Source organism: Notolepis coatsorum (assembly GCF_963971535.1).
Source record: "Notolepis coatsorum genome assembly, chromosome: 17".
In the NCBI taxonomy this organism is placed as follows: Eukaryota; Metazoa; Chordata; class Actinopteri; order Aulopiformes; family Paralepididae; genus Notolepis; species Notolepis coatsorum.
Genome location: NC_140181.1, coordinates 107492767 through 107517177, shown reverse-complemented (window position 1 = coordinate 107517177; position 24411 = coordinate 107492767). Strand labels below are relative to the sequence as shown.

The window sequence follows — 24411 nt, the reverse complement described above, 5'->3', positions numbered from 1 at the left end:
ATTTCTTTAATAGAAAAAACACCAATTCGAACACAGTTCTAATCGTTGCCAATTCCATACCGTGGCGGTACAAGCCTTAACAGCCCACCAGCCACTCGCCAGGCCGACCCATGGTGTCGGCCGGGCGGGGCATTGTTTCAATATATCAAAAACAAAGGACTGACGTTAACATGGAGCACCAGTGGTGATTGCAAACAGCACCCTCCACTGTGGTGTGGACCATGAAAAGGTTAAATGAATAAAAGAGCTAAACCACAAAAACTGTAGAATGAGCAAACCCATACACACAAAGTTTAAGGGGAGACGGACCAGACCCGTCTTCATTCAAAATATTCACAACAGAACACCAGCCCTAGTTTAGCCCATTTACCAAAAAAGGTAAACAAAGCCCCCCCCCCGCACTACTCCCCCAGTATACCGATTGACCGTCAGTATGAATGGTTTGAGAGGAGAGAAAGCTGTAGCAAGACAGACCTTCTCATAGCAGAGTGACAAAATGAAACAATAGCCCCCTACACAGGGCCGCCCCAGGAGATGGGGGGCCTCGCGTCTAAAAACGCACAGGGCCTCACATTTCTCCCAAGCGGCCCTGCCCTTATACTACTGCAGCCTAACGCCAGGCAATGTGGAACCCAAGACAACAATTGCCTGTGCACAGACACGCAACATGTTTACCATGTCGGCTGGACCCATAGCCCCACTACCCGACGCCAACCCAGATGGGAACACCGTTCAACAAACCCCGCCGGAACACAAGGTAATACCTGGCTAGAACCTAGCCACGACCTACCCCGTTGTCAACCCATTTACCCGAAAAAGGTAAATAGAACTCAAAACCCCACAACAGCTACCGACTGACCTTCATTGATGAACCGGGCAAGAGGCGGGAGAGTGACAACATCTCACGGCGGAGACATTAAAACAGCATAGCAATTAGCAGTAGTGATAGCATGCGGCAGTAGCGATAGCATGTTAGCATAGCTTCAGATGTTTTAGCAGCACGCCCAAGACAGCTTGGAAACCGTTCCCTGCAGAGAACGTTCACCAAACCATCTTGCCCCTGGCGCCAACACACAACAAGGTTGTGTTAACAACACAAACCAGCATTACTAACACTAATACCCATGCCTGAAGACACAGGGCCTACCTGAGTACAAGCTGGCCCGACAGCCAGCCTTGTACAGCTGAACCTCGATGTGCAGTCATCAAACGAGGAACATCACAGGCCCGTCGTGTCGCCGAAAACATGCGTCGAAGATGCCAGGGGCCAGCAACCTCCGGTAAGCTTCCAACATTATTAATCTTCCTTAATCTTTTCATTCCGCTAGCTCGTATGGTGCACGCATCCAATACGCTGGGACGAAAATAGAGGAAGGGTGTTTCATGACCAGGGTCATGGTTATATGGGCGGGCCACCATAAGGGGCGGGGCCCCATACAGGTGGGGTGCATGTGTTTTTGTTCGTGGGAGATACATTAGGTATCACAGGAGATAGGAGTATCTCGTAAGGCTCAGAGCGGGACGCGATGCAATACGAAATATAACTACTGTCAGCGACTTTGGGTCATTGAGAAGCGCTATATAAATAAAATGAATTATTATTATTATTATTGTCTTCAGATTTGCAGGATTTTTGGAGAAAGCATGGCACTTGAAACAAAACACACTATATCCTATATGAATTCCTCTTGTTTCTTTGTTTACATACATTGCTTACAGCTTGTGTTATATTACGTTTTATTGTATTTTCTTTTTTTTGTGGCCATCTTGGTCTATATAACCTATTGTCAATGTCATAATTTGTCAAGTAATTGTCAAGTATACTATTATATGCTTATTGTTTATGTGTCTTGTAAGCCCATATGGGCTGGGCTTACACCTGTATGTAAGACACGTGTGGTAAATATTGAGCTTGAATTCCATAATTAATATGTGTGAATAAATTAGAGAACCAGATGTTAAAAAATACATTTGTGCCAATTGCAGTTGTCCCTAATCTTTAGTATTGGCATTAATAAATCAGATGTCATGCTAATATGTCATGTTCTACAGTAGGACTTACTACTGTGATACCCATTTCAAAGTGTCCACGCATTAGTTCTACGCTCATACCGGGGGGGGGGGCTAAACTAGCGTACGTCAGTGGCCAATCAGAGCGCAAAACGCGAACGCGGAAGCAAATATGGGTTAGGATAAGAATAGACGCGCCCCGGGCTGCGGCACTGCAGATTTACCCTACTCCTCTCAGGCGTGCCCGTGGGGGGCGTGGCTCCCGTGTCTGTGAGTGCAGCGTACGTCATCGTGCGTCATGCGTCATGCGCTCTGAGGTCGTCGTGTTACTACAGTCAGTATGAGTTTTCCATCTGAGTGAAGAAGAGAGACGCGGTGGAAGTTTGAAGAAGAAGAGCAAACCTTGGGCTCTGATCAGAAGAAGACCTTGTGCCATTCAACTCCAATAAGCAGGTGGGTTTACATGTGTGCGTTTTCTTTGAGGAGATATTATAGTAAATGTAGGGAAGCCCAGGATACCGCTGGCGTTGGATGCTCGCTCATTAATAATACTAATAATAGTGTTGTTAGTTCAAACTGCTCAACCTTACTGACCTTACTGATCACCGGCGTTAATAATCACCCTTCATGTTATGTTATGTTCATATTCATTACCCGTTCCTTCTTGTCTGTGCTTCGGGGTGTCAATATATGTATACTCTCTGTCAGGATCTATGGGGAACAGTACTGTATATTTGCATATCATATTATGTCACAACAAATGTAACAACTATATACCTGTATGTCATGTATGTCCCTATGTCATGATGTCATGTATGTCATAAATGTCACTATGAATTGAAAATGGGGGACCCTGATGTAAACAAGACAAACGTCTTTCTCTGGTCTGCATCCCCTTAACAATTGTGTGTATTGAGCTGTACTGTATTGTACCCCATTCTGCAATCTGTTCAATAAAGTTTTCAAGCATTCATTCAATGCTGGTTGGATGCTACAAACATGACAGATGATGTTAGCAATGTCACCTGTAAGTGATCGAGCTATGTCTTACTTTGTCACTCTCACGTGTGAAGTGAACCCTAAATGTAAAGTGTCTTCAGGGTAGGTAGGTAGGTAGGCCTGGATATATTCATTTTAAATTATGCTTTGAACCCACTCCTGGCTCAAATGCTTCAGTCTCCACACAGTTACAAATAAATGCTTTGTTTACCATTCACTAACTGTGTCAACATTGCAAGACATTCTGATCAGTAGCTTTTTGGCTGCTGTAATCGGTGATTTAAGGTATCCACATAACATAGTCATCATTACATAATCAGTAAGTGAAAATGATATTACCTATAGTATTGTAAACGTGTGTGGCCTATATATATATATATATATACGTGTGTGTAAACGTGTGTGGCCTATATATATAGCTGTCAGCTGACTGTTGCTCCGGTGACCTTTCTCACACTGATTACTGGAGGAAGGGTAGCTTACCCTTTATTCGTTTCTAGTTGGTTACCATTCAACAGGGGACAGATAGCCTTGACAGTGCAGCTGGTGAACATATGGTTGCAGCTCTATGGGTCTTTAAAATGAACACGCCAACATTATGGGAAATAGTAATACTGTCTTCTTCAGAGTCAGACAAGAAGATAGTATAGATACCATTCTCCTCTGCATTGAGTAAAAAGCTATTCAGCTGCAAGTTAGCCTAGCTTAGCACAAACGTAATGGAAGTAGATAATATGGATCAGCCCAGCAGTGAGCTGTTGGCCAAAAACACCTCTCTCTTGTGTTTTAAGCGATCCGTATCCGCTTCCATTCATTTACGTTGCTATGCCAATGTTGTTGTGCCGTGTTCCTTTTAAGTATTATACACATACACTCTGTGATGCTACAGAGACCAAGCCCCTGGTTTGTTTTGATTGATTGATTGAAAACTTTAATGAACAGATTGCAGAATGGGTACAATACAGTACGGCTCAATACTCGGCTAAAAAAAGAGGATGCAGACCAGAGAACGACTTTCGTCTTGTTTACATCAGGGTCCCCCATTTTCAATTCATAATGAATTGTAATGATGAGCGGAAGGAGGTTATTATGTTATTATAGCCACTGTATCCGTTGAATAGCAGACAGATGTTGCGTATGTCTCCATATGGTGGTGGTTTCTCAAGTTCCCCTTAGTAGCGATGAAGGCCCCCTTGAGTGGCCCTCCTTTTCTCCTCTTGTCAAGGACAGCTGACTATGGGCCTGGGAGAATGAGCCTGGTCCCTGGTACTTTGAACATTTAGCATTCTCTCTGCTCTTACTTGACAGTAGGTTAGTGTTTTATTTTTAGGTTAGTATGTTTCGTAAGGTGTTTTCCCTCTGTTGGATGGAAGTGGAGTGGTACATGTTAAGGTAAAGACTGTATTGGTATTACTGTCTTGCACTGTTTGGCAACATAGGGCAGTATTTAGGGGGGGGGGGGGGGGCTGTATTATGTGCTCTTTAGCCATTTTCTTTTTAGATTTAGCCTATTTCGTCTTCATTGTTCAATAGGCGTAGGAATCTTTGCTGATCTTGTGATTAGATTTAGATTCTTGATTTCACTGTGATTATTAGGCAATTCGATAGATTGGATTCTAGATTGCTATTAACGTGAAATTGAAACCGCTGAAAATACATCACAATTCTTTGTGAATCGTTTTGTTTTTCTTTGAAAATTGTATCTCGATTCTCTATTATTCTTTAAAGACCCCAAAATGTTCAACTATATTATTGATGATTAGTGATATTGAGTTTTATTTAACAAGGTCTTAGAGCTACTTCCTAATTAAATATAATGGTCTCGCTGCCGAGCCTAATTGAATATCCTGTCAAAGGTTGTTTCAGGCGACTGATTGAGCCTCCGCAGACCTTTTATAAATAGACCCCCAGCGATCCAGTTACACGGCTGGTCCGAACGCAGGTCTGCGGTCATTCATGGAGTCCGTGTTCCCTGGAGGGCGCTCTGTCTCGGTGTCAACACACTGTGAACACCACGGCATTCCCTCCTCCCCAGATCAACAGCATCTCATATGGACACCGTTATTCGACGTTGCCCTTTCCTGTCCATCGTGCCCAGTGCACTCCTGCAGCTGGCCGGGAAGTCGTCGCTGGTGGGCTATGCACAGAAGTGTCCCGTGATGATGGACCTGGCCTCCAGACCGCTGGCCTCCAGACCGCTGGCCTCCAGACCGCTGGCCAGGGCCCTCTCCTCTTCGGCCTCCGCCTCCAAAGGCACTCCGACCGACGAAGGTGAGCTGAGGGGAAGCGGTGGGTGACCCTCAACCACGACTGCAGTCGCATAATGGGTTATAGTTATCATATAGGCCCATATATAGACATGTGCTACAGTACATACAGTATAAAGTATAAAGAAGGATCCCTATAGATATTTTGATTTATAAACTTAGTGTGCACATCTACCCTGCTAGAGCTTAATACACAAATTAAAAAAAAACATGGGTAGTGTGGCCTCTGTCATGCTTAACCCTTTCACTACCACACTAGAAGGTTAACCCTTTTACTACCACACTACAGACGGTTAACCATTAACCCTTGTAGTGTGGTAGTGTGAATTGTACCTAAATTGCACCTCGTCCCATTTCTCCATTTCTGCCTTGCACTATATAGTATTGTATATTAGTACACTGCACAGTATTGTATATTGTATGGTAACTACGTCTATTCTGCATCGAACATTGTACATATGTCTAAACTGAACACTGTGACCTCTTTTTTTTACTTCTAATTTTACTATGTTTTTATTTCATACTTATCTTGTCTTGCACAGTCTCTGGAGCGCAACAGTAAGAAGCATTTTGTACAAAAGTATTCTGTACTTCTGTATGACAACTATTAAAGAAACTTGAAACTTGAAACTAGTGAAAGGGTTAACCTTCTATAGTGTGGGAGTGAAATGGTTAACCTTATGTAGTGTGGTGGTGAAAGTGTTAACCTGCTGTAGTGTGGTAGTGAAAGGGTTAACCTTCTATAGTGTGGTAGTGAAAGGTTAACCCTTGTAGTGTGGTAGTGAAAGGGTTAACCTTCTATAGTGTGGGAGTGAAATGGTTAACCTTATGTAGTGTGGTAGTGAAAGGTTAACCTTCTGTAGTGTGGTAGTGAAAGGTTAACCCTTGTAGTGTGGTAGTGAAAGGGTTAACCTTCTATAGTGTGGGAGTGAAATGGTTAACCTTCTGTAGTGTGGTGGTGAAAGTGTTAACCTGCTGTAGTGTGGTAGTGAAAGGGTTAACCTTCTATAGTGTGGTAGTGAAAGGTTAACCTTCTGTAGTGTGGTAGTGAAAGGGTTAACCTTCTATAGTGTGGCAGTGAAAGGTTAACCGTCTGTAGTGTGGTAGTGAAAGGTTAACCTTCTGTAGTGTGGTAGTGAAAGGTTAACCTTCTGTAGTGTGGTAGTGAAAGGTTAACCTTCTGTAGTGTGGCAGTGAAAGGGTTACATGGATAGCTCTGTCCCACAGATCCAGAGTGTGCCGTGCGGCTGCCTTCAGGCCACCCCGTGCCTCCCGTCGGCCAGGCGGTGGCCTCCAAGTGCCCGTTCCTGGCTGCCGAGATGGGCCAGAACAACGGCGTGGTGAGGCAAGCCAGCCTGGAGCTGCAAGAGGACGTCCAGGAGATGCACTCTATCCGTACAAGTACGTCTCACCTACACGCCCACGCAGCGGGTCCATCACATGTGTTGTGAACCACATTGTTTTGAGGGGCAAATGGTCCTTCCGTGACCTCATTAAAAAAAAAAAAAAAAAAAAAAAAAAAAAGCTCTTCCAAATCCATTTCCTCATCCATGGCAATTCATTCTCAAGTGTGATTGACTTCTGGTTTTCACTCGTCAACTTTCACCTAGATTCCTTATTCGCACCCCCCCCACGTGGGGTATCATTGGAAAGCTACATTCATTGGCTACAACGCTGACCAATCATTTCCGCCATCAGTGGATGATTGACAGTTCTGGAGCGCCGGGAGTCCGGGGTGGTCATCTTTACGTATGACGCTCGCCTGACATATCGTCATGTAACTCGAGAACCAAGGCACGGATTTGGCCGAGTGAGGTGGCGTTCGAACGGCAACAAATAGCTCTTTAATTCGGTAATTGTAATAATGGTAATATGTTTGGCGAAAAAAATGCAGCCCTGAGGCGCTAGACCAGACTTGGGCATTGTACGGCCCGCGGGCCAAATACGGCCCGCGGGATGATTCTGACCGGCCCGCAAAAGATTACATGATAAATAAAAAATAAAAAATTATATATTTTTTTATTTTATTTTAACTTTTTTTTTTTTTTTACTTTTTTCTTTTCATGTCAACGTTCACACGCACAATATACGCTTACCTAGGATTTGACTTGATTCAACAACAAAGCAGTCGGGGCAATGGCAAACCGAAAACGGTCGAAAGTGTGGTTATTTGAAGTTTGGATATTCTTTTTCACAACTGAGGTAGGTAGATTACATTTTTAGAGACTAAAGTACCGAAAAAAGGTACTGTTGGGTACCGGTATCGATTCACAGGTACCGGTACCGTATCGGTTCAAATGTGAACGGTACCCATCCCTACTGAACACACAACTGCAGGGCAAGGGCATTTTTGCTCATGAAATGCATAGCCATGTGAAAGCCTTCATGACAAAGTTGCAATACATTTCAAGGTAACTAGGCAGCAACAATCTCGAACACATGAAAACCCTGAAAGAAGTCAAACCATCAGCTGATCACCGGCACAGGTACTCATCCATGTTGGGAGCACTGCATGATGAATTTTCAAGGCGTTTTCAAGATTTCAAAAAAGTTGAGGATGAAATGCAGCTGGTTTCCTCTCCCTTTACCTGCAGTGTTGATAGTGCACCCACTGATGTTCAGCTTGAACTCATTGACCTGCAGTCTGATTCACTACTGAAAGAGCACTTTAAGTCAGCATCACTGTTAGAGTTCTACTCTGCTCTCAAGGAGGAGAACTTTCCAAACATGAGGAGACATGCTCAGAAGATGTTGGTTCTCTTTGGATCCACCTACATATGTGAACAGACATTCTCAGTCATGACGTTTACCAAAGCCAGGTACAGATCCTCTCTCACTGATGAACATCTGTCAGCTGTGCTTCGCATCTCCACCTCAGACATTCAACCTGACTTTGATGGACTTGTTAAAGCTCAAAAGAGACTGGATTTCTCACACTGAATGAAAAAAAAAATAAGTGAAATGGGACACATGATTCTTTATTTTTTTTGCACAGTTCTGAAAACATTAAATGTTTAATATAGGCATGTAAAGTCAAAAAGGCTACAAAACTGGGACACTTTTCTTTACACAGTTCAGTCACATGTCTTGTTTATTTTGGCTACAAAGATGATGTGATGTCTTTAGAAAGCTAAGAAAATCCTTGTTTCAATAGTATATGAAACTCAAAATGCCCTTTGTTATTAATGTGACTGAAAATGAGTTAAATGTTTCACATTTTGTTTATCATTTTGGAAATTCTATTTGAATAAATTATATTTTTGAAAGCTAACCTCACCTTTTAATTGCCAAATAATAACATACACTCTTACCTTACCAGCGGTCAAAACAATGCCATTTACTGCTTTTTATATAGAAAAAAAATGTATATTATTCATAATTGAGTTCGGAATTTTGGCCCGGCCCTCCAAAAATAATTGCCCACCCCTGCGCTAGACGCTCGCAAAGTGCCGTGACTTTGTGCGTTCCGCCGGCCCCAATACGGGCCGTTGCATGTTAAGAGGTTCACACAGAGCTAAACTGGTTAATTCCATGGTTAACTCGGATGAGATTACGGAGTCGAGTATATTATGCAGTAGAATATAAATGGAACGCAGCTGTGTTTGATTGGTCGGTGGCCCCGTCGTGTGTTATTTTGTTTTGTCCAGATAAAACGGAGGTGGATCCATCTGTCGTGGAACTCATCAAGGCTGACAAGACCGACCCAGGTGTACTGAAGAACCTACTGACGCCTAAACCTCCAAAGGTGTCCCACTTGCTGCAGGAGAACCTGCCTACAGGTATTAAGCACCCTAACCATACAAGAGTTAGTTGTTGTTATACTGGTTGTCATTTCCTGAAAACACTCTTATTACACCTGCTATGCTGCCCTAATAATATAATAATACACTTTATTTGTATAGCACCTTTCATACAAGAATTGCAGCTCAAAGTGCTTCACAGCAGCAAGAGAGAGACACCACAGCAATGAGCACAAAGTGCCGACATATAAGAATTACACAGTTTTTCACATTAGGCTCCAACATCAAACCTTGTTTATGGTTTGATTCTATGGCAGTTTTAAAAATAGAGACTAATAAAAAGCACAAAATAGAATAGACGAGAGTAAAATGATGCAATAGTGCAGTTCAATAAAATAGAGACAACATATTCTAGTCTCTCCTTGACTAGTGTTCCTCCTCCCCTCCGCAGCCACGGCTTTCCAGTACGACAAGTTCTTTGAGAAGAAGATCGACAGCAAGAGGAAGGACCACAGCTACCGGGTGTTCAAGACGGTGAACCGGCGCGCGCCCTCCTTCCCCATGGCAGACGACTACTCCGAGTCTCTCCACCTGAAGAGAGACGTGTCGGTGTGGTGCAGCAACGACTACCTGGGCATGAGCCGCCACCCCCGGGTCTCCCAGTCCATCATGTGAGTAACACCACCCACCCCCTGAGTCTCCCAGTCCATCATGTGAGTAACACCACCCACCCCCTGAGTCTCCCAGTCCATCATGTGAGTAACACCACCCACCCTGAGTCTCCCAGTCCATCATGTGAGTAACACCACCCACCCTGAGTCTCCCAGTCCATCATGTGAGTAACACCACCCACCCTGAGTCTCCCAGTCCATCATGTGAGTAACACCACCCACCCCGAGTCTCCCAGTCCATCATGTGAGTAACACCACCCACCCCCGGGTCTCCCAGTCCATCATGTGAGTAACACCACCCACCCTGAGTCTCCCAGTCCATCATGTGAGTAACACCACCCACCCTGAGTCTCCCAGTCCATCATGTGAGTAACACCACCCACCCCCGGGTCTCCCAGTCCATCATGTGAGTAACACCACCCACCCTGAGTCTCCCAGTCCATCATGTGAGTAACACCACCCACCCTGAGTCTCCCAGTCCATCATGTGAGTAACACCACCCACCCCGGGTCTCCCAGTCCATCATGTGAGTAACACCACCCACCCCGGGTCTCCCAGTCCATCATGTGAGTAACACCACCCACCCCCGGGTCTCCCAGTCCATCATGTGAGTAACACCACCCACCCCGGGTCTCCCAGTCCATCATGTGAGTAACACCACCCACCCTGAGTCTCCCAGTCCATCATGTGAGTAACACCACCCACCCTGAGTCTCCCAGTCCATCATGTGAGTAACACCACCCACCCTGCGTCTCCCAGTCCATCATGTGAGTAACACCACCCACCCTGAGTCTCCCAGTCCATCATGTGAGTAACACCACCCACCCTGAGTCTCCCAGTCCATCATGTGAGTAACACCACCCACCCCGGGTCTCCCAGTCCATCATGTGAGTAACACCACCCACCCTGAGTCTCCCAGTCCATCATGTGAGTAACACCACCCACCCCCGGGTCTCCCAGTCCATCATGTGAGTAACACCACCCACCCTGGGTCTCCCAGTCCATCATGTGAGTAACACCACCCACCCTGAGTCTCCCAGTCCATCATGTGAGTAACACCACCCACCCTGAGTCTCCCAGTCCATCATGTGAGTAACACCACCCACCCTGAGTCTCCCAGTCCATCATGTGAGTAAGGGGGTCGAAAACCAAGTGCCAGTTCAGTGAATGAATGAATGAAAACTTTATTTAACAGATTGCAGAATGGGTACAATACAGTACGGCTCAATACACACAATTGTTAAGGGGATGCAGACCTGAGAAAGACGTTTGTCTTGTTTACATCAGGGTCCCCCGTTTGTCCCCCAGGGTCCCCCAGTGTCGCTATGTGTTTTTTTTTTTTTTTTTTGCTAGTATGGTCATGAAATTGGTATTAAATTGAGCTCTTAAGTGGTATTAAAGATCTTAAATTGAAGTCGTAGTGCTCTTCTGGAGGAGTTCTCTTCCAGACAACTGAATGAATGTGGACCCCGGTTCCCTCTCTCTCCTCTCCAGGGACACGTTGGGGAAGCACGGCGCCGGAGCCGGAGGCACGCGGAACATCTCGGGGACGAGCAAGTTCCACGTGGACCTGGAGTACGAGTTAGCCGACCTCCACGGCAAGGACGCCGCGCTGCTCTTCACGTCCTGCTTCGTGGCCAACGACTCCACCTTGTTCACTCTGGCCAAGATGCTGCCAGGTAGGGCTGACCCCTATTAGTCGATTAGTCGGTCGAAAGGAGCCGTAGTCAAAAAAAATATATATATATATTTTTTTTTATAAAAAAAAAAAAATTCAAAAAGAAATTTATCATTCTTTCCAAAAGAGAAGAGGCCTAGAAGCGTGTCTAACGCTAATGGCACGCATACCAGAGGCTAACTGCCTACGAAAACAGGCACAGAGGCACTGAAAGAGGATTCCACCCATCTAATGAACACACTAGACTAGACAAATATCAAGATGTATCCATCAGTGGACCAATTGCATGCTTTTGCAGAGGACAAGAAGCTCTCAGTCGACTCCTTCAGACATTAAGCACCCCCACAGCCCAAATGGATAAAAAAAAAATTTGTCGACTAACGGCACATTTTGGCCAATCATTGTCGACCATCCAAACCCTTAGTCGGGGACAGCCCTACTACCAGGTACCACCTGGCGTCACGTGAAGGTGCAGTATGCACCGGGTACCACCTGACGTCACGTGAAGGTGCAGTATGCACCGGGTACCACCTGACGTCACGTGAAGGTGCAGTATGCACCGGGTACCACCTGACGTCACGTGAAGGTGCAGTATGCACCGGGTACCACCTGACGTCACGTGAAGGTGCAGTATGCACCGGGTACCACCTGACGTCACGTGACGGTGCAGTATGCACCGGGTACCACCTGACGTCACGTGACGGTGCAGTATGCACCGGGTACCACCTGACGTCACGTGACGGTGCAGTATGCACCGGGTACCACCTGACGTCACGTGACGGTGCAGTATGCACCGGGTACCACCTGACGTCACGTGAAGGTGCAGTATGCACCGGGTACCACCTGACGTCACGTGACGGTGCAGTATGCACCGGGTACCACCTGACGTCACGTGAAGGTGCAGTATGCACCGGGTACCACCTGACGTCACGTGAAGGTGCAGTATGCACCGGGTACGGTACCACCTGACGTCACGTGAAGGTGCAGTATGCACCGGGTACCACCTGACGTCACGTGACGGTGCAGTATGCACCGGGTACCACCTGACGTCACGTGAAGGTGCAGTTTGCACAACAAGGTACTAGGGCTGAGCTCAAACGTTTGAAGGTTCGGACCTTCGTTCGTTACGTTGGCACTCAAATCTTATTTAATGGGTTTGAACCTCCGTTAAAAAAAAAAAACGTATTATTTATGTACTATGTGTTTGGGAGACTCGATTATGATCATGTCTCTGCCACAACCATAGCGCGAGCTGTGAGTGAATTACGCGAAGTGGAGCATTATGGCAGGAGACTTATTTTACGAAAAAGAGTGAGGCGAGGGCGGAAGTGGCAATTCTTCAAAGTAAAATACCCGGAAGACTAATGAAAATAAAATACATTTCCTTTTTAAACAACTTTGTTTTGCGGCCCGGTACCTAAATGATCCACGGCCAGGTACCGGTCCACGACCGGTGGTTGGGGACCTCTGCTATAGAGCCTTCTCTCTATACTCCGTTATGCGCAAGTTTACAGACTTGCGGAGCGCGTACTGGAGTAGATTATTCTATGCGGCTGCCAGCCAGCTTTTGTGCGACGGAGAAATACAATTTAAATTGTGACGGAGAGAAGATCATCTCCCGATTCAGATACAATTTAACCCAAACGGTTTCAAAGATATGAATGTTTCTCAGCATATTTTCACACCACCAACAAAGTACTGGTACTGGGCCCGTTGTCTGGGAATGGATTTTGGTGCGTCCCCTCTCCTCTCATTTCTGTGCGAGTAGCCACCCCCCTCAGACTCCACCCCCCTCAGACTCCACCCCCCTCAGACTCCACCCCCCTCAGACTCCACCCCCCACCCTCAGACGCAACTGTCGTTTTTTCACACAACTAGGAAAATAATACTGTTGGACAATCTAACAATAATTAACACATTTCCAAGTTTCAAGTTCAAGTTTCAAGTTTCTTTAATAGTTGTCATACAGAAGTACAGAATACTTTTATACAAAATGCTTCTTTCTGTTACGCTCCAGAGACTGTGCTAGACAAAAGATAAGTATGAAATAAAATAGTATAGCATGTAAAAATAGAAGTAAAAATAGAAGTCATGTACGTAGACACAGTGTTCAGTATAGACATATGTACAATGTTCGATGCAGAATAGAAGTAACTGAGTTACCATACAATAAACAATATACTATGCAATATACTAATATACAATATACTATATAGTGCAAAGCAGAAATGGGATGAGGTACAATTTACAGTAAGGTGTACTGAGGTATGGGTTGTAGTGCAAATCCTTTACCAATCAATATAAAGTGTGTTCTAAAGTGTGGAGAGTGGGTGCTGCAGTGTGTTGTTTGTTTAAAGTGAGTGTGCGTGTGGATGTGTGTGTTGTGAGTGCATTTGATGGTTGTTGCATAGTGTTATTGTTCGTTGAGCAACCTGATGGCCGTATTAAGATGGCCGGAGAACATTTCAAAGCACTCAACATTGCCAATATCTCCATTTCAACCTATTTCTGAATTGCGCGACATTTTCTCGACAGTACCAGAAAAATTATTTAGGAGCACATTTTTTGCATGATTAAAAAACGATGGTTCGAAAGTCTGTTCGAAAAACCTTGGCGAAGTTCGAATCCCAAAAACAGGCTTCGGGGACAGCTCTACAAGGTAGTAGGTACCCTAGCTGGCATGATATATGTCATATGTTGTATGTGTGTATATATATTTGATATATATATTCTGTATATATCGGTCTTCTCCCAGGCTGTGAGATCTACTCAGACGCAGGGAACCACGCCTCCATGATCCATGGGATCAGAAACAGCGGCGCCAAGAAGTTCATCTTCCGACACAATGACGTGGCTCACCTGCGGAAGCGGCTGGAGAAGTCCGACCCCTCTATCCCCAGGATCGTGGCCTTCGAGACGGTGCACTCGATGGATGGTAACTTCCACAACTTCACCAGACCCCCATTTCATTATCATTTTCATTATTATTCCTGTTTTTCAGTTATATAACGTCTCGCATGTCTTCCCTGGATGCGTTTCCTGTTCCTGTATTGGCTTATGTCACGAGGGTTTCATCTTAACCCTTTCACTACCACTACAGAAGGGTAACCCTTTCACTACCACACTACAAAGGGTTAACACTTTGTCGGTGGCAGTGAAAGGTTTAACCTTCTGTATTGTCGCAGTGAAAGGTTAACCGTCTGTAGTGTGGTAGTGAAAGGGTTAACCCTTTGTCGGGTGGCAGTGAAAGGTTTAACCTTCTGTATTGTCGCAGTGAAAGGGTTAACCGTCTGTAGTGTGGCAGTGAAAGGGTTAACCTTCTGTATTGCCGCAGTGAAATGGTTAACCATTCGGTAGTGTGGCAGTGAAAGGGTTAACCATTCGGTAGTGTGGCAGTGAAAGGGTTAACCATTCTGTAAGGGTTAACCATTCTGTAGTGTAGCAGTGAAAGGGTTAACCATTCTGTAGTGTGGCGGTGAAAGGGTTAACCGGTCTTGGTCTTGACCTGGTGCCGTGTGTGACGTCGCCCCCTACAGGCGCTGTCTGTCCTCTGGAGGAGATGTGTGACGTCGCCCACGAGTTTGGTGCCATCACCTTTGTGGACGAGGTGCACGCTGTGGGCCTGTACGGGCCGAGGGGGGGGGGCATCGGGGAGCGGGACCGGGTCATGCACAAGATGGACATCATCTCCGGTACCCTGGGTGAGTACAGCCAATATCATACACTGAGTACAGCCAATATCATACACTGAGTACAGCCAATATCATACACTGAGTACAGCCAATATCATACACTGAGTACAGCCAATATCATACACTGAGTACAGCCAATATCATACACTGAGTACAGCCAATATCATACACTGAGTACAGCCAATATCATACACTGAGTACAGCCAATATCATACACCGCACCAATTATTTTTTTTTCTTTTATTGATCTTTTTTCCCCCTCCTTTTTCCTCCGATTTTCTCCCATCCCAATGTTAGTCGTTATGCCAATTCCCAATCCCCTTCCTGGTCGCTGCGCACTTATCCCCCACAGTCGGTCTGGGAGAGTGGAGGCTACCACGTGCTTCCTCCGACACACGTCCAGCCAATCAACCGCTTCTTTTCACCTGGCAGCGCGGATTCTCACTGAGAGGGCGTAGCGTGTGGAAGGATCACACTATCCCACTTAAATCCTATCCGCGCTTAGCAGGCGCCCCGACCGAACTGTAGGAGTCGCTGTTTACAACGACCCGGACCCACCCCGCCAGCTTCTCCCACCCTCTAATACTGCCAATTGTATTAGTGTGAACGGCCAGCCAAGCTGGTGACAACCCCGGAGCTGTGAGCTGGATTCGAACAGGCGAATCCAGCCGCTCCGGGGTTGGTGACGAACGCAATCTCCGTTACGCCACCTGACCGCCCGCACACACCGCACCCATTTTAATAACACTGGGTAGAACCAATATCATACACTGAGTACAGCCAATATCATACACTGAGTACAGCCAATATCATACACTGAGTACAGCCAATATCATACACTGAGTACAGCCAATATCATACACTTGAGTACAGCCAATATCATACACTGAGTACAGCCAATATCATACACTTGAGTACAGCCAATATCATACACTGAGTACAGCCAATATCATACACTGAGTACAGCCAATATCATACACCGCACCCATTTTAATAACACTGGGTAGAACCAATATCATACCACTGTGAGTAGAACCAATATCATATACTACACCCATTTTAATAACTGAGTAGAACCAATATCATACACAATACCCATTTTAATAACTTGAGTAGAACCAATATCATACACAATACCCACGTTAATAACTTGAATAGAACCAATATCATACACAATACCCACTTTAATAACTTTAGTAGAACCAATATCATACACTTCAAGATTCAAGATTGTTTATTGTCATGTGCACAGTTAAACAGACAGTTTGCCATACAATGGAAATCTTACTTTGCTAGTCCGCCCTACACACAAAATCACACAATACTTAACTTAAACATATTTAAATACAAGCTAGTGCTAGAAAATAAGGTAAAAATAGATTAATATAATATATACAGGGCACAGTGAGTAACATTGCACGTTCCGATCAGTATTTACATATACATGGAGGTGACAGTGGGTCACAGTGGGTCACAGCAGCAGTTAAAAAGTGCACCCATCCTCATAACTGAGTAGAACCAATATCCTCCACTGCACCCGTTCTCACACCACCTGTGTGTGTGATCTGCAGGGAAGGCGTTCGGCTGCGTGGGCGGCTACATCGCCAGCACCAACGCCCTGGTGGACACGGTGCGCTCCTACGCCGCCGGGTTCATCTTCACCACCTCGCTGCCGCCCATGCTGCTGGCGGGCGCGCGGGAGTCCATCCAGACGCTGAAGAGCGAGGAGGGGCGCGCGCTGCGCCGGAAGCACCAGCGGAGCGTCAAGCTGCTGCGGCAGATGCTGATGGACTCGGGGCTGCCGGTGGTGCACTGCCCCAGCCACATCATCCCTGTGCGGGTAAGGACCCTAACCCTGCCCTGTTAGCCCTGCCCTGTTAGCCCTGCCCTGTTAGCCCTAACCCCTGCCCTGTTAGCCCTGCCCTGTTAGCCCTGCCCTGTTAGCCCTGCCCTGTTAGCCATAACCCTGCCCTGTTAGCCCTGCTCCTGCCCTGTTAGCCCTGCCCTGTTAGCCCTGCCCTGTTAGCCCTAACCCTGCCCTGTTAGCCCTGCCCTGTTAGCCCTGCCCTGTTAGCCCTGCCCTGTTAGCCCTGCCCTGTTAGCCCTAACCCTGCCCTGTTAGCCCTGCCCTGTTAGCCCTAACCCTGCCCTGTTAGCCCTGCCCTGTTAGCCCTAACACTGCCCTGTTAGCCCTGCCCTGTTAGCCCTAACGCTGCCCTGTTAGCCCTAACGCTGCCCTGTTAGCCCCTGCCCTGTTAGCCCTGCCCTGTTAGCCCTGCCCCTGCCATGTTAGCCCTAACGCTGCCATGTTAGCCCTGCCCTGTTAGCCCTGACCTGTTAGCCCTAACGCTGCCCTGTTAGCCCTGCCCTGTTAGCCCTAACGCTGCCCTGTTAGCCCTGCCCTGTTAGCCCTGCCCTGTTAGCCCTGCCCTGTTAGCCCTAACGCTGCCCTGTTAGCCCTGCCCTGTTAGCCCTAACGCTGTCCTGTTAGCCCTGCCCTGTTAGCCCTGCCCTGTTAGCCCTAACGCTGCCCTGTTAGCCCTGCCCTGTTAGCCCTAACGCTGCCCTGTTAGCCCTGCCCCTGCCCTGTTAGCCCTGCCCTGTTAGCCCTAACGCTGCCCTGTTAGCCCTAACGCTGTTAGCCCTGCCCCTGCCCTGTTAGCCCTGCCCTGTTAGCCCTAACGCTGCCCTGTTAGCCCTAACGCTGCCCTGTTAGCCCTAACGCTGCCCTGTTAGCCCTGCCCTGTTAGCCCTAACGCTGCCCTGTTAGCCCTAACGCTGCCCTGTTAGCCCTAACGCTGCCCTGTTAGCCCTAACGCTGCCCTGTTAGCCCTGCCCTGTTAGCCCTAACGCTGCCCTGTTAGCCCTAACGCTGCCCTGTTAGCCCTGACCTGTTAGCCCTAACGCTGCCCTGTTAGCCCTGACCTGTTAGCCCTAACGCTGCCCTGTTAGCCCTAACGCTGTCCTGTTAGCCCTAACGCTGCCCTGTTAGCCCTGACCTGTTAGCCCTAACGCTGCCCTGTTAGCCCTGACCTGTTAGCCCTAACGCTGCCCTGTTAGCCCTAACGCTGCCCTGTTAGCCCTAACGCTGCCCTGTTAGCCCTGACCTGTTAGCCCTAACGCTGCCCTGTTAGCCCTAACGCTGCCCTGTTAGCCCTAACGCTGCCCTGTTAGCCCTGACCTGTTAGCCCTAACGCTGCCCTGTTAGCCCTGCCCTGTTAGCCCTAACGCTGCCCTGTTAGCCCTAACGCTGCCCTGTTAGCCCTGACCTGTTAGCCCTAACGCTGCCCTGTTAGCCCTAACGCTGCCCTGTTAGCCCTAACGCTGCCCTGTTAGCCCTAACGCTGCCCTGTTAGCCCTGACCTGTTAGCCCTAACGCTGCCCTGTTAGCCCTAACGCTGCCCTGTTAGCCCTAACGCTGCCCTGTTAGCCCTGACCTGTTAGCCCTAACGCTGCCCTGTTAGCCCTGCCCTGTTAGCCCTGCCCTGTTAGCCCTAACGCTGCCCTGTTAGCCCTAACGCTGCCCTGTTAGCCCTGCCCTGTTAGCCCTAACGCTGCCCTGTTAGCCCTGCCCTGTTAGCCCTAACGCTGCCCTGTTAGCCCTAACGCTAACCCTGCCCAGCCACAGCATCCCTGTGTAGTGTGGCAGTGAAAGGGTTAACCTTCTGTATTGTCGCAGTGAAAGGGTTAACCTTCTGTATTGTCGCAGTGAAAGGGTTAATAACATGTCACCACCTCAGTAGTGCAGCAGCGGCTCCCTAACTGCGCTTCACGCCTCTCTCTCTCGCCACCAGGTGGCGGATGCGGAGAAGAACACGGAGGTGTGTGACGTCATGATGTCCCGCTACAACATCTACGTCCAGGCCATCAACCACCCCACCGTGGCCCGCGGAGAGGAGATGCTGCGCATCGCGCCCACGCCGCACCACACGCCGGGCATGATGCGCTACTTCGTCGGTGAGAGAGAACCACACACGGTGTTTCCTCTTCGTCCAGAGGTTCATTATCCCTTTCACTGCCACAATACGGTTAACCGTCTGTAGTGTGATAGTAAAGGGTTAACCTGCGGTCGTGTGGCAGTGAAATGGTTAACCTTCTGTATTGTCGCAGTGAAAGGGTTAACCGTTTGGTAGTGCGGCAGTGAAAGGGTTAAGTTCCAAGTAAATGGTGCATTTATATAGGGAGGTGTAGTGGTTACGTCATTTTCGTTTTTTTCCTGTTCCACCCTCTTTCAAGTTTCAAGTTTCTTTAATAGTTGTCATACAGAAGTACAGAATACTTTCATACAAAATGCTTCTTACTGTTACGCTCCAGAGACTGTGCTAGACAAGATAGTATCAAATAACATAGTATAGCATGTAATTTAGAAGTAGAAAATGAGGTCACAGTGTTCAGTATAGACATATGTACAATGTTCGATGCAGAATAGACGTAACTGAGTTACCATATAATATACAATACTATGCAGTGTACTAATGTACAGTACTATATAGTGCAAAGCAGAAATGGGATGAGGTACAATTTACAGTAAGGTGTACGAGTTGTAGTGCAATCCTTCATCAATAAATATAAAGTGTGGGGAGTGGGTGCTACAGTGTGTTTGTTTAAAGTGGGTGTGTGCTATAAAGTGTGTGTTCCACTCCAGTGTCTGTTCCACTTAATGTATTTCTGAACATTTCACTGTTCATATTATTAAACTACACCTCCCTATAACAGCTTTTATTATGTTCCAAGTAGGGATGTCCCGATCGCATTTTTTTGCTCCCGATCATGTGATTTTGAGTATCTGCCGATACCGATCTTTCCCGATCCGATCTTTCACATTAGTAACCAATTTGACGCATTTTTGTCAGAAACTGGCGAAGCGAGACAAGCCCCTCTGTTCCCTTGAAATAGCCCCAGTCGAGCGCGGCGGCTCGCATTACATTCACCCTGAGCCCCTGAGTATGTGCTTCATATGAGAAATATTAAAAGTTTCAATCTGTTTGCACATTAGTATACATTCAGTGTTCGACTTACGTAATGATTTGCTCCATTTTGGTCTGAAACGCCGACAATAATCCTCACAGAGCGAATGTTGACGTTATCCAGGTGAACGTTATCTTCATTCAAGCGAGGCATTGCAATCAATACAGCTGTTTGGCAAAGCTCCCGCCGCCTCCCCCATTCCTTTGCTCGCTCTATTCACATAACGTGACGTATTAGATTGGTCGTGTTGAACGCAGCTCTGTTCTTTCCTCCACGCGGAACTTCCGCCTTGCAAACATTGCAACTGGCTATTGGACTGGCTTCGGTTTCAATTTTAAAATGCTTCCAAACTTCTGACATTTTGTCCAGCTGCTCCGAGTCATCAGGTGGACCTGCCGGTGTTGCGGGAGCGACGCGTTGTGAGCAGGGAAGGAAATTAGGCCATTTTACTCGCCAAATGCGAGTATTTTTTATGTTTGGTGAGTGATTCATGAAGACCACTCGCCACACTGGCGAGTAAACAAAACAAAGAAAAACATTCTGCAATCACGGTCACTGGCAAACGGTGCGCGTCTTCTGAGTGCTCGCTTTAGTTGACAGTGCCACGAGAGCACTGCACAAGACCCGCGGACATATAATGTTTAATAAAAGTTCCCGCAGTACTGGCCAACCCACGAACATATAGAATGTTTAATAAAAGTTCCTGCCGTACTGGCCAACCCACGAACATATAGAATGTTTAATAAAAGTTCCTGCAGTACTGGCCAACCCACAAACATATAGAATGTTTAATAAAAGTTCCTGCAGTACTGGCCAACCCACGAACATATAGAATGTTTAATAAAAGTTCCCGCAGTACTGGCCAACCCACGAACATATAGAATGTTTAATAAAAGTTCCTGCAGTACTGGCCAACCCACGAACATATAGAATGTTTAATAAAAGTTCCCGCAGTACTGGCCAACCCACGAACATATAGAATGTTTAATAAAAGTTCCTGCAGTACTGGCCAACCCACGAACATATAGAATGTTTAATAAAAGTTCCTGCAGTACTGGCCAACCCACGAACATATAGAATGTTTAATAAAAGTTCCTGCGATACTGGCCATCAGTCAAGGGAGCACTCGCAAACCGATAACGTTAAACACAGCAGAAGATGGAAAACAGACAGACTGACCAACGGGGAACTGCATCCAACCCTAGTACAACCCTCGAGTATAAGTTACTAAGGACACATTTAAATCACAGAGGTGTAATGTTAGTCTATTGGAACTGTATACAGTGGTTAGCTTCTAGTTAGCGTTTTAGCTATAGCTGCTTGCTAGCTAACATTAGCCCTGTGTGCGCGTGTGCTCAAAGCAGCCAGCTAGGTGTATCTGTTATGACTATAATGTTTCCAAAAACGCACCGGACTACGACGTAAGGTTAGACGTTTTATTTCATGCTCAACCAGTGCACAACAGCACACCAACCCAACGGACGTTACCACAACACTTGACGGTACTTCACAGCACTGTCGTAAGGCCACCGTGGCGTCCTAAAGGCACAGTGAACACCGTTGTGATGCCTACCCAGATACATACACAACATTGACGCGGCTTGACAACCGAGGTTCAAAGTTAACTTGATTGATTGATTGAAAACTTTATTAACAGATTGCAGAATGGGTACAATACAGTACGGCTCAATACACACAATTGTTAAGGGGATGCAGACCAGAGAAAGACTTTCGTCTTGTTTACATCAGGGTCCCCCATTTTTAATTCATCATAACATATGACATACACGACATACAGATAGACAGTACTGCTACATCTATACATTTCACATCTATCTATACACTTCACAACATACTTCGGTTTTTTTTCTTTCACTGCCCAACCCAGTCCAACCCAGCATCTTTCACTGCCCAGTTCAGCCCAACCCAGTCCAGAATAGATCCCTCTTTCATGTTAATATGTTTTATGCTAATGTTGTGAAGAGTAGAGACACTGTTGTTAATGTTTTATGCTAATAAATAATTTAAAGAGTAGAGACACGGTGTGATTATTACTATGATTGAAAGTAATTATCACAATTAGCGATTTATTTTTGGCTGGTAAAAAAAATCAGCTACTCGCCAGTTGGCTGGTAAGCCAAAAAGTTTGTTTCCTCCCCTGGTTGTGAGCTTATACAGTACTGAGCTTTCGGCATACGTCACTGTCGTCCGACGGTGTAAATCAAAGGAAATGCGTTTTTGCTCTGTTCGACAATAAATAAATGAATGATGATATGTAATTTAAAACCAAAACTAAGGCCTCAGTATGAGTTTAAGACGTGAACATGGTCATGTTTGTTGAATGAAAAATAAATGTATATATTATTTTAATCCTGATTGGCCAAAATGTGCAGATAGTCGACTGGGATCATTCCATTTGGGCTGTGGGGGGGTGCTTAATGTCTGAAGGAGTCGACTGAAGGCTTCTTGTCCTCTGCGAAAGCATGCAATTGATCCACTGATGGATACATCTTGATATTTGTCTAGTGTGTTCATTAGACGGGTGAAATCCTCTTTCAGTGCCTCTGTGCCCGTTTTCTTAGGCAGTTAGCCTCGCTGGTATGTGCGCCATTAGTGTTAGCCACGCTTCTAGGCCTCTTTGCTTTTGGAAAGAATGATAAAAAAAAAAAAAAAAAAATCCTTTTGGCAGTCGACTACGGCTCCTTTCGATCGATTACCGTAATTCCTCTAATAGTAACCGGTATTCAATTAAAAACCGGGTCTCTATTAATGACCGGGTGCGCTGTTGAGCTAAGCAATTATAAGCCGGCCTCCTAATACAAGCCGGGTTTCATGTATATTCGAATTATTGTTGTTATATGCTGGCCTGGCTGTGCAGTAAATACCATATAATGGTATGGTGTTAATGTTTACCAAGAGAGTAAGCCTACCTCAGAATTGTATAAAACGAAGTTATTATTATTATTATTAAACCAGTATTGTGATTGCACTATTTTACTTTATTTTACTTTTTTTGACCACCTGTAATTGCACTGTTTACTACCGTATTTCATACAGTACTTGCTTGGTTTCAATAAATGAACCCAGTCCATTTTACTGGGTTCAAACTGACACAAAATGTTGATTTATTCATTATGATCCGTTTGAAAATTACTTAGAAATATAGGCCTCTCTCTTATACATGCCTCCTCCTAATACAAGCCTGGTATCCGCTACAGTTGAAACAAATACAAGCCGGGGTTACTATTAGAGGAATTACGGTAGTCGACTATTGGACTAGTCGAGGTCAGCCCTAAAAGACTTGCTGGTCCTGAGCGCTTCTCCTCCTCTCCCTCCACAGACTGCCTGGTGAAGACCTGGCAGGAGGCGGGTCTGCAGCTGAAGCCCCACTCGTCAGGAGAATGTAACTTCTGCCGCCAGCCGCTGCACTTCGAGCTGATGACCGAGAGGGAGAGGTCCTACTTCACCGGCCTGAGTCACACGACGACGTCATCATCCTCCAGGGCCTAACGTTCACTCAGACACCACCCCCACCCCAATTTAAATGTGTATTTAAGATATTTATTACCCTATATATGTATACCATAAGATATATTGCTATATATACAGTATATATTAAATACCCTGTACTACCAATAAATGTCTGGGGAAAGATATTCATTTGTGGTCCAGTGTGTTTATTTGAATGACATAGATTGGTTGTTATTAAGTGGTAATCATTTTGTATGTATTGGTGACATCTACAGGGATTCAAGTTCTCCGTCCTACGACGGATTTCCGTCAATTTGATTCGGAGTCGCGACGGATTTTCCGTCAATTGGCTACCTGGTATAATATGATTTGTAGAGGCATACAATCTATTTTGATGTTGGTATTAGGTAGCCTATATAAATTATATATAAATAGCATAACCTACATATAGGCCTTTATCTTAACGCATGGCACAGACACGGAGCCTTGCGAAGCCTGCATACAGTAAACGAACTTGTATCTTTACGCTTATGAAAACATTAAATAATATTTATAGGCTATAGCCTAGCCTACCCTCGTTTGGCCATAATAGGCTATTCTCAAATGGCTATCCGCTGTGGGCTATCTCCTCGCTGACGGACCAGTATACCTATATCATATCATATCATATTCCTTTTTTTTTTTTTTTATCCACTTTTTCTCCCATTTTCTATATTTTCTCCAATCCCAATTTCGTATCATCCAATTCAACCCTCCCCTGTCACGAACGCTGTTTCTTGCCTCCCACAAGCCGGCTGCAATGTGGACTAAGTCATACATAGCACAAGTCCCCTCTGGTACTTGAGGTAACAGCAGTCGCATCTTTTCACCTGCGCAGCTCGATCTCTCAGTGGCGAGGAGTAACGCGTGGGAGGC

At 46.1% G+C, this 24411-nt stretch overlaps 1 protein-coding gene across 1 annotated transcript; it reads left to right on the top strand.

Annotated features, from left to right (window-relative positions):
- The first annotated feature begins 2334 nt into the window (after positions 1 to 2334).
- Positions 2335 to 23644, top strand: LOC311243711 (5-aminolevulinate synthase, non-specific, mitochondrial-like). Its single transcript, XM_084333042.1, has 11 exons — positions 2335 to 2463; positions 5045 to 5280; positions 6504 to 6677; positions 8924 to 9055; positions 9468 to 9687; positions 11182 to 11366; positions 14121 to 14300; positions 14902 to 15066; positions 16629 to 16897; positions 18852 to 19014; positions 23366 to 23644. Exons 2-11 carry the CDS (start codon positions 5061 to 5063, stop codon positions 23533 to 23535), a joined length of 1878 nt encoding a protein of 625 aa, XP_084189168.1. The 5' UTR covers positions 2335 to 2463; positions 5045 to 5060; the 3' UTR covers positions 23536 to 23644.
- Positions 23645 to 24411: the final 767 nt, after the last annotated feature.

What these genes read in the sequence shown, in the direction of transcription:
- LOC311243711 (XM_084333042.1), top strand. Translation starts at nt 5,061, where the DNA reads ATGGACACCGTTATTCGACGTTGCCCTTTCCTGTCCATCGTGCCCAGT. An exon ending in AGGCACTCCGACCGACGAAG is followed by an intron (nt 5,281 to 6,503) that starts GTGAGCTGAGGG and finishes TCTGTCCCACAG; the next exon opens with ATCCAGAGTGTGCCGTGCGG. An exon ending in GACGGTGCACTCGATGGATG is followed by an intron (nt 14,301 to 14,901) that starts GTAACTTCCACA and finishes CGCCCCCTACAG; the next exon opens with GCGCTGTCTGTCCTCTGGAG.